The following is a 13,886-nucleotide window of genomic DNA, read 5'->3' as shown; positions in this document are numbered from 1 at the left end:
GAGGGAGCGGGGACTCCTACGTTTTATTGCTCTGATTTTACAGAGGGTTGAAAATAAAAGAGAATCTTCCGTCTGCTGTATGTGAAAGCAAAACCATTTGTTGATTTAAATACTTTTTAAAAATTTCCTTTTAATCATCCTGGCCTGAGTCTGCGTTGATTCACCCTGTCATTTTAAATGCTTTTTTAACAACAGGATTTTCTGCAGAATGCCCTGGCTCTCAAATATTTTCTGTTCTCCGGGCTGCAGTGTAGACCTTTTGAATTATTATCTCCTTTGAGGTTTTGAAGCAGAGGTTGGATGGCCATCTGCCATGGATGCTTTAGCTGAGATTCCTGCATTGCAGGGGGTTGGACTAGATGACCCTTGGGGTCCCTTCCAACTCTAAGATTCCATTACTCTTTTTAAAGGGCTTCATCTACATAAAACACTTCTTGCCCGTTTACAGTGGTACTTTGGTTTACAACCATAATCTGTTCCGGAGGTCCATTTGTAAACCAAGACAGGTTGTAACCCAAGGCACACTTTCACCAATGGGGCCTCCAAAATTTTTTTGTTCATAATCCAAAAAAATTGGGTTGTAATCCAAAAAAAAAGTTGCAAACCGGGACACACACTTCCTGGTTTGAAGTGTTTGTAATCCAAAACGTATGCAAACCAAGGTACCACTGTATTTTCTTTAAACAGGATTTCTATACCGCTTAATCCTCAAAACCTCTAAATGCTTCACATTAAATAGACATTAAAACCTACCAATTAAATCAGATGTTAAAAACAAGTTGGCTTTTAAATATAAATAAGATCAGCCATTTTTCACACAAACACACAAACTTTTTTTTTTAATAAAAAAATACATATCAAACGGCATGCCAAATTTGCATGTGTGGGTTGGCTCGCCTAAACAACAATGTTTTTAGCAGGTGCTGAAGCCAGTACAGCAAAGACACCCGTCTAGTATCAATGGGCAGGGAGTTCCAGAGCGTACTTGCAACCACAGTGAAGGATCGATTCCTTGCACCTAGCACAAGTTGGGTAGCATTTCCCAGGTGACTTGGGCCTACTCTCTTTGTGAGCTTACAGGGCATGCTGCTCTTGTGAAACACCCGCTCAGCTCAGTAGAAGCAAGTCCAAATCACCACTGGATATTGGGATGGCTTTCTACATCTGTTCAATGGGGCTGTTGCAACATCCTTGGACCCACACTTTAGCTCTGGTTCCCATGCACAGCGGGGTGTTGGTGTGGGTGGGGGCTGTGCACCGGTTTTTCCTATCCTGTTAAAGAAGAATGATTTCATGCAGGTGGCTGCTTTAAGTCACTTGTGCTCCAAATATCATGCAATTGCACTACTGGGAAGCGCAGTCATACCTTGGAAGTCGAATGGAATCCATTCTGGTAGTCCTATTGACTTCCAACGCATTCGACTTCCAAATCATGGCTTCTGATTGGCTGCAGGATGGTCCTGCAGCCAATTGGAAGCCCCATCGGATGTTTGGCGTCCAAAAGAACATTCAGAAACCAGAACAGTCACTTCCGGGTTTCGATTTTCGAGAGCCAAAACTTCCGAGTTCCAGGGCGTTTGGGAGCCGAGGTACGACTGTAGTTGTTGTGGGAGTATGCAGACCCCTCGAGTGGCCATCCTAGATCACAGAAGCCTATCCCGGCTTCCCCTGGGATCCTGGAATGCCCTGTTTTTTGTTCCGGCACTCACTCTGGTGCAAGTCTGCTGATGAGCACCAGAGCACTGGACTGGCAGACATGCTGCTCCTGACATCCCAATTTGGGGGGTGAAAATGTTGGAGAGGATGGGTGTGGGAGTTTTCAAGCAGCAAGTTCCATTCCTAAAGTAAAGGTAAAGGTAAAGGGACCCCTGACCATTAGGTCCAATTGTGGCCAACTCTGGGGTTGCTGCGCTCATCTCTCTTTATTGGCCGAGGGAGCCAGCGTACAGCTTCCGGGTCATGTGGCCAGCATGATTAAACAAACCAGAGCAGCACACGGAAACGCTGTTTACCTTCCTGCCGGAGAGGTACCTATTTATCTACTTGCACTTTGACATGCTTTCAAACTGCTAGGTTGGCAGGAGCAGGGACCGAGCAATGGGAGCTCACCCCGTCACGGGGATTCGAACCGCCGACCTTCGGATCGGCAAGTCCTAGGCTCTGTGGTTTAACCCACAGCGCCACCCGCGTCCCATTCCTAAAGTAGGCAAACACATAACAAATGGCCTCTGAGTGTGTACAGAGTAACTAGTGAGGGAACTGGGGACCTTTGCAAACAGTTCCTTCATAGTGCAGCCAATGCACAGTCATTTATTTGGGAGAAATGATACTCCCCATGTGTACTAGGCCATACCACATCCTCTTCCTCTGCATCATGCCTTTGCTGAGAATCCCAGGTACAGCAATAAGTAACCAAACCAACCCCTGGGTTGCAAAGAGAAAGTCAGCCATGTCCAGGCTGACCATGTACATATGCAATAGACAATCTTTATAGAATTCCTTCAAACCATAACAAGTACAAAATGAAATCTTTAGTCTCAAAGTCTCTGAAAATCTTTAAATGAAGTGAGGTACCTGCCAACCTAGCAGTTCAAAAGCACATCAAAGTGCAAGTAGATCAATAGGTACAGCTCCAGCGGGAAGGTAAATGGCATTTCCGTACGCTGCTCTGGTTCGCCAGAAGCAGCTTAGTCATGCTGGCCACATGACCCGGAAGCTGTATGCCGGCTCCCTCGGCCAATAAAGCGAGATGAGTGCCACAACCCCAGAGTTGGGCACGAATGGACCTAATCGTCAGGGGTCCTCTTACCTTTACCAGACTTTGTACGATGAAAGACAAGCTGTGAAGCTTTGTGCATTCAGCAAATATGATTTCCAACACTGAACAGTGATTCCGGATATTGACTACTGTTTCGTAGAATTCTTCATCAGCGTGGTGGGAGGATATGGAATAGCTTCAGAAAACCATCTTATTTCAAATGAATGTATGTCAACGAAAATATCAAATGCTGTGGAACAGTGCTCATGTAATAATGTAGTCACTGCTTCTCACACGCATGTGTTTGGCCACTGTGAGAACAGGGTACTGGACTAAATGGGCCATTGGCTTGATCCAGCAGAATCAGGTTATGTTCTTACCCTAGAGCCTTTAAACTGGAGACACCGGTGCATAAACAATGTGCAAAACTTCTGTGGTCTTGGCCTTCTCTTAGTGAACAGATTCAGCCCAAGGTGCTGCGGTCAGGTGTAAGGAAACCAAACTATACGATCAAGAGATGATGCGGGAATATTCCAGCGGCTGGAGAATTGCGTTTAAGGGATGGAACAGCCTGTGATCTGACGAGAGTCTGGCAGCAGAAGAGGCACCACAATTATCTCATGCTACACAGACTTCTCAACAAAGCGTTGCCCAGGCAGGGCGCAGTCCCTATTCATTGAGTTCTGAAAGTCCCTATTGTGAGACGGCGCATGACGGTCACATTGTGGAATGGGCAGCTATGAGCGGCCCAGAAGAACAAAGCGCCTCTTCAGAATTCTGCGCTGCAAACAATGCTCCCAAGGTGAGACGGTACAGAAAAGGGGAAAACATTGAGGAGGCCAGGATTGGGTTAAGTGGGAAATGCCTCCTTCAAAAGGAGGTTGGAGACAGACAACGGTTTGCAAGAGGGTTCAAAGTGGTTGTTGAGAAGGGACACGTATTCCCGTGTTGCACAGAGCTCTTTTGTGCTTTCCTTGTGTCTCAGGCTAAACGGGGTTTTGGAAATGAATGGGACAGGCAGCTACAGAAATTGGATTTCAGGTTGCCCTTAAAGGCAAGTCTTCCTAAGTCACACTTCCAGAAACAACAAGTGCTGGACTACTGCAAATTTAAAGGTGCGGTTCTCCAGCCAAGCGGTGTGTACAGAAATGTCTATATCAGGATAAAGTGCACGTAATGATGCATATTATAGTGAAAATAACACAAAAAGGTATTCTATTTAGGGAACACTAATTGCAAGCTGTGGAAGTTGTGTGGAACATTTGGGTTCCAAAGAATGTTCGCAAACCAGAACACCCCCTTCTGGGTTTGCGACATTAGGGAACAAAAACAAGGTATGTTTTTGGAATCCAAGTTATGGCTGTATAAACTCTTACCCTGCCCTGACTGATCCCGCAATAGGGGGTTGTTAAAAGCAACTAAGGCAGTACCTCCTGTGGCTCCCCACAGCTTTCTGCCCCAAACACAGCAGGTCGATTCATTTATCATTGAATCCAAAGGTGCCCTTCAGCACAGCAAATGTAGCTTCCGTCAGACCATCACAAGAGGCTGACCCCAATCGTAACCTCCTGCTGGGTACTTCCAGGCACGAGTCACACAGACTGTCCTCCTTTGCCTGGGCAGGAATAGGATTTGGTCCGTGTCAAATGTGGGTCTGCCAACAAGGTTTCGGTGTTCACGTCACGCTGCCTTGCCAAGGGCTTTTCACAGCAGCAGGTGTGTGCCCAGTTATCTCAAGGAGGATTTGATTGCATCCTGCCCCGTCTTAAAGCTAAGCTGCTTACAGAGCGAGCCAGGCCCATGTAGATGGGACAATTATCTGTATCTGGGACAAGGCTCAGAAATAGCATAATGTACGCTTGGCGAAAGCGTCACGTTGTGGCGGCTTGTTCTAAGCAGACAGCACATGTGAACGTGCTTCTCCTCTTCTGTACCTGAGCTGCCCCCCACAGCAGTAGAGTTCTGTCACGAAGAGGTTTGGCTCCAAGCTACAAGAAAGAAGATTCCACCTAAACATTAGGAAGAACTTCCTGACAGTAAGAGCTGTTTGACAGTGGAATTTGCTGCCAAGGAGTGTGGTGGAGTCTCCTTCTTTGGAGGTCTTTAAGCAGAGGCTTGACAACCATATGTCAGCAGTGCTCTGATGGTGTTTCCTGCTTGTCAGGGGGTTGGACTCGATGGCCCTTGTGGTCTCTTCCAACTCTATGATTCTAGGTGGGCTTCGTCAAACAGGTAGATTTTTAGAAACGAAATGGATGGAGAAAGGAAAACTCTCCTGCCTTGTCAGGAATACATTCAAAATTAAGGTTCTTGAAAGCTCCAGGCTTTAATTGGATAAATTAATGTATCCATGCATAAGTCAAATGTGTGTTGATCTGTCAGCATGCAACACCGGTCACACCCCAGGAAATGGCTTTGACTGGATGGCTAAAGCAGCTCAGGATTAACCACCAGAGCACTCCTGACATATGGTTGTCAAGCCTCTGCTTAAAGACCTCCAAAGAAGGAGACTCCACCACACTCCTTGGCAACAAATTCCACTGTCAAACAGCTCTTACTGTCAGGAAGTTCTTCCTGATGTTTAGGTGGAATCTTCTTTCTTCTTTCACCTGACTGGTCTCAAACCCTCTGTGAGTTAGGGACGTCCCCTGCATGCAAAGACGGGCTCCAGCAGATTGTGTGGACAATAGTGGGTCCTATGGTCAAAAAGGCAGTTTCTGCATGTACAGTAGAGGGAAGTGAAACAGATGGGTCTCGCCAAACTTGGAAGGTAGCCCATCTAGGAGAAAGAAAATATCCTTCTCCTTGACCCTAGATCTCTGATGCCTTGCATAATATCTTTGGGAGAAGAAAAGGCAAAGGAGTAAACCCTACACAAATCCAGAGTCGATCCCTAAGATGGTTGCATGGCATCTTGTAGGTCTCATTCTGGCAACTGCTGCAGCAGAGCTGGTGCCAAATGCATTGCTCTGCTTTCCTTTGGACCAAGTCAGGGAGGTTGAGAGGTGGGTCTTGTCGTCAGGGCAGCTCAGGACCTCTTTATACTTGAAGGCCCGGTATACCTGAAGGAACGTCTCCACCCCTATCGCTCAGCCCAGACACTGAGGTCCACCTCCAAGGGTCTTCTGCTGGTTCCCTCACTGCGAGAAGTTAAAGGCTAAGGGCCTTCTCGGTAGTAGCACCCTCCCTGTGAAACACCCTCCCTTAGACATCAAGGAGCTAAAAGGACTACACAACTTTTAGAAGACATCTGAAGGCAGCCCTGTATAAGGTTTTAAATGTTTGATGTTTTATTATGTTTTTATTTATGCTGCAAGCTGCCCAGCGTGGGGAAAGCCAGCCAGATGGGCGGGGTATAAATAATGTTTTTATGGTGATGCCCAGGCTTGCATCCTGGGGAGGTCACTTAGGTGCTGCTAACACAGTGATTTAACTTCACCCCAGAGGCGCACTCCATTGTTTCTTGAGACAGTCAGGTTCCAGCAACAGTGCTAGATAAGGCAATTTGCATGTGGATTGTCCCATATTTATTCTCTGGCTCCCCCAGATTGGGCTGATAAGGACTTTTCTCAGTGTAGACCAGAGTAGGGGGACCTGAACCCCTCCAGCTACTGCTGGACTCCCATTCCTATATTCACTGACCGTTGGTGACTCTGGTTGGGGCTGCTGCTAGTTGGGAGTCCAACAGCTAGAAGGCCATAGGTTCTCAACTTTGGGTCCCCAGATGTTCTTGAACTACAACTCTCATTATCCCTGACCACTCGCCATGCTGGCTAGGAATGATGGCTACTGCAGTGCAATGTCTGAGAAAGGATGCTGTAGACAAATCTGAGCTAGATCCACTCGTGACCTGACTCTATACAGGACAGCTTCCTACGACCAACCCTATTGTAAATCACTTTAAGATGTCACCTAGGAAATTATTCATAAATGAAATCAGTCGCGATTCTCAAGGTTGTCTTCTTCCCAGTTGAAGTTAATGGTTGCACATGCTGCCTTCAACATAGCCAGATCCACCCAAATTATGCACATCCCTGATTTTCCCGTGTCACTGATAAAGGTGCATAACCCAGTGTTCATGTAAGGCCTGGCGAGTTTGGAGGTTGCCTTGGGCCTGGTCACCCTAACCTACAGGTGGCAAAGAGTAAATATAAATGTGGTTGTGGGGAAAGTCTTCCATAGCAGAATACATGCTATGCTTGGAAAAGGTCCCATCAGCAGGTAGATGGGAACAACTCCTACCCGACACCTTGGAGAACCAGCACCTGTCGATGCAGACTGTATATCATTCAGTATCTTGTTTCCAACCTGTCAACTGGATACTTCTGGATCCAGAACCCACAAACTTATTTCCAACACCTGACTGTCAGTATCCGACTCTGAATATGGGCATTCTGTTTAGCATTGTGGCCAACGGCCATAGGTAAAGGTAAAGGTACCCCTGCCCGTACGGGCCAGTCTTGCCAGACTCTGGGGTTGTGCACCCATCTCACTCAAGAGGCCAGGGGCCAGCGCTGTCCGAAGACACTTCCGGGTCACGTGGCCAGCGTGACATCGCTGCTCTGGCGAGCCAGAGCTGCACACGGAAACGCCGTTTACCTTCCCGCTAGAAAGCGGTCCCTATTTATCTACTTGCACCCGAGGGTGCTTTCGAACTGCTAGGTTGGCAGGTGCTGGGACCGAACAACGGGAGCGCACCCCGCCGCGGGGATTCGAACCGCCGACCTTTCGATCAGCAAGCCCTAGGCACTGAGGCTTTAACCCACAGCGCCACCCGCGTCCCACCCAACGGCCATAGGTATAGTTTTATCAATATGCCCAATTAGTGGCCATCATCACTTCTCAGGGTATGCAGTAAATTCCAAAAATGTGCTGTCAACTACTACTTCCACTTTTCTGTTTTGAAACTACCACCAATTTCCTTCGTTGAGTGACCCACCATTATAGTAACATGGGCTGGGGACAGAGAAATCTATTTGCTCAGCCTGTACAATTCACATTACCTGCTTTCATAACCATTTTTTTAAAAAGCAAAAGCTAACTAGTCCAAATGTGTTAGGCTTTGCATTTCACAAGTCCTTTTATTGGTCTTTTCTATACCCTTTCTGGTGTTCTATCCTCTTTGAGATGGGTCAACCAGAACTGCCACCATTTTTTATGAAGGAAATTAGGGTCATGCTTTTTCTCTTCTTTTACACTGCTGCCAACTAAGTTGACATTTCCAGCAAACTGTCCATCAAACAGCCATGTTACCTTTCCTAGCCAGAAACAGCAAATCGCACACCATCAGCATTAAAATATGAAATTCTCAACATCAACATGCTTTACACTTGCTTATATTAATCAGTCAACACAATTCTGTTTCCCAGTTTGCATGGTTCTGACTACTCTGGATCTTGAATAATTTGTTGTTATCTGCAAACTTATCTATGGCATGGCTCACCCAATCCAGGTCATTTTAAAAGTACTATCAAGCTCCAGTACAGAACTAATTTCTCCCCAATGTGAAAATGGTCCATTTATCCTCATCTTCTGCTTCCTGATGTTTAACCCATTGATGATCCATAAGAGAATGCACTCAAGGCAGTTTAAGTGATCCATACAAGTAGTGAGGTGCATTTTCAACCACCAGAGATGGACTTTCTGTTGTGTAGGGTCAACTGAAGTGCAGGGCCAACTGAAGTTGGAGAGTCAAACTCATTGGTTTTTTAATCCTTATCTCAAAGATCACCATCATTTTCAGGTCACAAAATAGATGCAAAACCACTGCAAAGTTACAAATTTATTTTTGAAATAAATACAAATAATTCATTAATAAACTTTTCTGAAATAGACAAGTTTCACCTCTCAATTACCATCTGTTCCTCCTCTCCGTGAACCACCTAAGAAACTCTGCAGTTGTCATTTTAAAAATAGGTGATTTGCCTACACTAGAGCTTAGTTCTCTTTGAAATACCAAAGATATTCAGGTGTAGAGATGCCTGATGTTTTAAATGCTTGATACCCCAAAATCATGAGCCATATTACAAATTGTGAAGTAGCAAATAGAAAGCCAGTGAAAAATAATCTGTAAAAAACAACAACCATTCTATGCTGGAAATCTGTTGCGATGCCCACTGCCCCAAAATGCAGCTCTGCAGACATCAGGACAGGCTGCAGAATCAATGCACCTCTACATTCACAGTCATCAAAATCTCCATTGCAGTCATGCACTTCTCGCTCATGAATAGTGTGGAAAGTATTCATCCAGCACTAGGTCTTAATCCTGAAATGGTAAGGGGCTGACCAACCTGGCAGCTGACTATAGAGCACTTTATAATCATTACACAACTTTTCCACCTTCTAAGACAATTTACTGCTGGTCCCCCAACCACCACACGCATTACCCTAAGTGGCCACAAGGCCAACTGATTTTGTCACCTCCAAACATCCTTTTGAGCTCCAAAACATAAGACCAAGTGCTGGCATGCTTTTGACCATAATTTGAACCTTGGCCTTTACTCGCTCAAGCAGTTTTAGTTCTAAAAGGAGAAAGACTGCCACTAAATAGCATGAAGGCTTAAGATTTTGTTTGCCTGAAATTGCAATATATTCCCTATTTTAATTATATATATGTATATATAATCATGTAGGAAAACAGGCCTTGAACACTACTCACAAGGCCAGACACAAAATCTCATTCGATTAATATGTACAGATTTGAGTAAATCCACCTTCAACCTGACTTTTAGACTTTTTCTAAAAGTCTCCAGTCATGCATTGTTTTCCCCAAAGCAAATTATTTAAAGTCACAATGGGAAAGGGCTTTTTTTAATAGTGTAAAAAAGGGAGGGGGGCAAGAGATGGATCATCTTCAAAGGCTTTGTTTCTGAACAAGATCCTAGGTAGCTTAGGTTTCAATCTTGGTGATCAAATGCTGTTAGCTTCACCACTGGACAAGTTTTAAAGCAATCTAGAATTAGTTGGAGAACAGAATAGCAGCAACCTCTGTTAAGGGAACAGAGAAACTTGAGATGCCTGCTTTATTGGTCCCTGCTGAACTCTAGGTGGGGGACAGAGTCATGTGTTACAGAAAACACTTTAGGTTAAGTATCAAGATACACAGTAGGTGGTGGTTAGGTCTCACTTCCAATTCAAGCCCCTTTCATTTAACAAGAAACTTCCATCGACTTGGGGCTGGGCTGCTCAGTGTTGTTTGCAGAGTTGGGAGTGAGCTCAATGTGAGTGTCAGTGTGAGCACGACTCCGGACGTTATCGCCAGTGTGGGACCTGCTCCTGGCACCCTCGCCAGTGTGGGCTCTGCTGCGGTTTCCTTCGCCAGTGTGGGACCTGCTCCTGCCCCCTTCGAGGGAGGAGACACTGGAACCAGATGCTGTGCGGGATCTCATCAGTCTGGTCATGCTTGCAGAAGGCACTGCAAAGGAAATGCAAGTGACAGGTGAAGATTAAAAAAAAAAGTCCTCCTGTATTGGTTAATGCAAATTATGAAGATCCGTGACCGGAATAGGCAACACACTAGACAGAAAATTAGATATGGGAGTGCATGTAATCCAAGGGGTGGGAGAAAGATAAGGTAAAGGGACCCCTGACCATTAGGTCCAGTCATGACCGACTCTGGGGTTGCGGTGCTCATCTCGCTTTATTGGTCGAGGGAGCCGGCGTACAGCTTCCAGGTCATGTGGCCAGCATGACTAAGCCACTTCTGACGAACCAGAGCAGCACACGGAAACGTCGTTTACCTTCCCACCAGAGCGGTACCTATTTATCTACTTGCACTTTGACATGCTTTTGAACTGCTAGGTTGGCAGGAGCAGGGACCGAGCAACAGGAGCTCACCCCGTCACAGGGATTCGAACTGCTGACCTTCTGATCAGCAAGTCCTAGGCTCTGTGGTTTAACCCACAGTGCCACCCGCATTCCATAAGGGAGAAAGATACAGAATATTTATAGACTATTAATAAGAAACACTGGGGAAGGAAGATGTGCTTGCATGAAATAGTTTAAGGAAAGCACACAGTCAAGTCAAGGAACAAGAACCTGAAGGAAGATTTGAGGGGAAATTGACCCAAGTGCCTAGGAACAAAAATGGATTGCAGCAGGAAGTGGATTAAGAAGGGAGGTTTGAAAGACTAAAGACAGTAAACCACAGTGCTGAGGTCAAAAGTGGCACTGGGATGTATTTGTGTGTGTGTGATGCATATGTGAGGCAGTGTGGTGTAGTAGTTAGGGTGCTGTACTACTGAGTACAACTCAAGCCATGAAGATCGCTGGGTGATCTGGTGCCAGTCACTGCCTCTCAGTCTCACCTACTTCACAGAGTAAATCAAAAAGTAAATCTAAATCAAGAAGCAAGACGGAGTTCTGAATAGGACAATTATGAGGCGGATTCAAAGTGTGTTGACCACAACACTTCAGACCTTTCTGCTTGATATCGGAAGGTCTAAGCCAAGCAGGCACATGTAGAGATCTGAGTGGTGCAGCTCCCCAAATGTATATAATAATAATAATTTATTATTTATACCCCGCCCACCTGGCTGGGCTTCCCCAGCCACTCTGGGCGGCTTCCAACAAAATATTAAAATACAGTAATATTCACCATAAACACCTGAACATGGCTAATGTGCTGCTCCAGTTTGGGACAAAGTTGATATCCCTTTAAGGGAGTCCAATACCGATGCACCCAAACTTGTACATTAAAAAACCCAACAATTCTAGAACATAACTTTCGCCAACAAGAGAGATCTGTTTAGTATGGCAGCTTAAAAGGACACTGCACATTTATTTCGAAACAAACATGTACTTACTGTATCCCATGCCCTGTATGAAGTACTTGAAAGCTTCAGCGAGCTTTGCAGGCTGTTAAAAGAAAATACCACATTTTTTAAAAAATTGCAAGTTACCAATGGCAAACTGTTTTCAGTTTTGGACTCCAATCTTCCAGTAACAGTAAGCCATGGAAATTTGAAAATGCTACCATGGCATGTTATCACTGCTAGGCCAGAAGCCAATCTCCTTTAAAAAGTGTGTGCTTGTTAAAACTCCTGCTAGTGAGTACACATAACTGAGCAAGAAGACTGGAGGTTTTGATGTGTGTTGCATCATTGTAGAGAGAAGTGCAATGCATCTATGGTGACCTTTTATTGAGAGGGTAGGGATCACCATTTGGAGGGCAGGGCTACCATGGAAGCATTTTAGAAAGGATGTATATTTTAGAAAGCAGTTGCAAACAGAGTTTGGCATTCTGTAACAGGGTCTCTAAGAAACCCATCACTGCAAAGCTATAGTACTCAAGGCCAAACCAGTAATATTAGGTTTTAATTCATAGCAGAGTGTGATTTCACTCTTGTCATTGTGTTCCCCACACCTTCAAACATTCTGGACTTCCCCACCCCAGCATGCATTCTGTTCAGTAAAATCTTACCTGAGAAACCTGAGGAAGACCACCACAGTCAGCCATCTGCAAAAATGAATAAAAGTATTAACCAGTCATTTATTGTGTTTGACTAAAAGCCATTACACATTCAGTTACAGATCCAGCAAGTCAATTAAAACCTGTTAAACGAAATGTAGAGATATACATCCATTTACAATAGGTCAAATTAATTTATCACCTGCACAGTTTACAGCATTGTCTTTTATATAGCTGGCACGAATACTTTTAGCAGCTTTAGCAAATAGGGCTGTTTCGTATGTGACATGCGGATCACAGTCAGATAATAGCCAACATATTTTCACTTCAGGGTTCTGTCCCAGTAGCGGTGCCAGCATCTGTTCCAAAAATCTCTTTTTGGGGTTTTGATAGAGCTGACAATGGAGTATATTATGGGGGAGATCTTCTTACCTCACCAACCCCACAAATACAATGTCTTAAATGCCTTAGAACATTTATATATCTTTGACCTAAGAGTAAGATTAAAATATATGTCTAAATGCGGGTTCTTTTTGTGTTGAGGAATTACTCATTAAACAATCCTATTTTGTTATGCCAGATTTACAATCTACTCACAAATTCCCTCCAACACCCCAGTACACCTAAAACTAGGGTGGGTAAAAATCAATGATTTTTTTTAATTGATTTTTAACAATTTAAATCGGATTTTTAAAATAAAATGTTTTAGGAGGCAAAATCTTTCTAAAGATAGTTTTCTATTTAAGTGACATTATAGTCCAAAGGCTATTCAGGAAATAATGATTTGTTTAAAGTTTTTCATGTGTGCTAAAACTCAGTCTAAGTTGTTGTTTTTTTTTAAATTGTTTAACCACATTGGTTAACAAACATGGATACATATGCTATAATGTTATTGTTTTAGTTAAATAAAGTGTTTAAATTGTTATTAAGGAAATGGTTATTTTTCTCCTTCCAATAAAGTACAGCAGAAAAGTTATCCAAATATAAACAATAATTTCATAATTATCTGTCTATGTATTTCTGATAGTATAACCAAATCAATCATTTTTGATGTAACTGTAAAAACTACTCTGGAAGTTTATTATTCCAAAAATGAAACCTTCTGCTGGTTGTTAATATTAAGTGGATGCCAGCAAGGTTGAACCTTTCCGTAAGCAAATTATTTAACTCAAGCCTTACTGACTAGTGATTTAAATCAATTTGATTTAAATCAAATCCACCCTGCCTAAGAATCATACTTTTGTATTTACATGTGTGAAAAGGAGTTTCACATAAGAAAAGCACAACTTCCGATTTCATTTGGGGGCAACGTGCTTCTGTTTTGAGGAGGGTGCAATAGGCTTCTTGGGATAATGTTTGTGCAAGATGTCAATGGGAAGGGCAGGAGAAGTGCAGATGCCAGAGCTTGCACACAGGAAGAGTTTAGGCTTTTTGCAAAGACATACCAAATTAGAATCAGCCAGACTTTTTTTTAAAAAGGCCTTTACAATTAGAACAGTGTTTCACTGTGGTACAGATGTCACAGTGTCCTTTTGTAGATTAGTGACAAGCATGTTAAATCCCTTGGCTGTTCTGGGAGCATAACATTAATCTGTAACCTCAGGGAGGGGATCATCCCCTGAATGTTGTTGACCAATAAACTTGCTCTTCATCAAGAATGAGATGCTCAGCTTTTACTAACAAGGGCACTGCAACTCAGCTGTGCAATCCCACAGAAAC

At 44.0% G+C, this 13,886-nt stretch overlaps 1 protein-coding gene and 1 long non-coding RNA gene across 7 annotated transcripts in view; one reads left to right on the top strand and one right to left on the bottom strand.

Moving 5' to 3' along the window:
- The first annotated feature begins 7,062 nt into the window (after window positions 1-7,062).
- Window positions 7,063-8,035, top strand: LOC309374275. The gene is made up of 2 exons (XR_014170480.1): window positions 7,063-7,181; window positions 7,557-8,035. It is a non-coding gene; the product is annotated as an uncharacterized lncRNA (long non-coding RNA).
- Window positions 8,036-8,525: 490 nt separating this feature from the next.
- The window catches only part of NDRG1 (N-myc downstream regulated 1), a 79,155-nt gene continuing 73,794 nt past the window's right edge, over window positions 8,526-13,886 (bottom strand). For all 6 annotated transcript variants that reach the window (XM_081918897.1, XM_081918899.1, XM_081918895.1 and 3 more), the window contains exons 14-16: window positions 12,180-12,215; window positions 11,563-11,614; window positions 8,526-10,172 (exon numbers count right to left, since the gene is read on the bottom strand). In XM_081918897.1, coding sequence (XP_081775023.1) covers window positions 9,907-10,172; window positions 11,563-11,614; window positions 12,180-12,215 — 354 coding nt within the window. In that variant the 3' untranslated portion in view covers window positions 8,526-9,906. The remainder of the gene's footprint in view (window positions 10,173-11,562; window positions 11,615-12,179; window positions 12,216-13,886) is intronic.

Source organism: Podarcis melisellensis, assembly GCF_964234715.1.
Source record: "Podarcis melisellensis genome assembly, chromosome: 7".
Lineage (NCBI taxonomy): Eukaryota > Metazoa > Chordata > Lepidosauria > Squamata > Lacertidae > Podarcis > Podarcis melisellensis.
The sequence above is the reverse complement of the archived record's forward strand: the minus strand, read 5'-3'. Positions and strand labels throughout refer to the sequence as shown.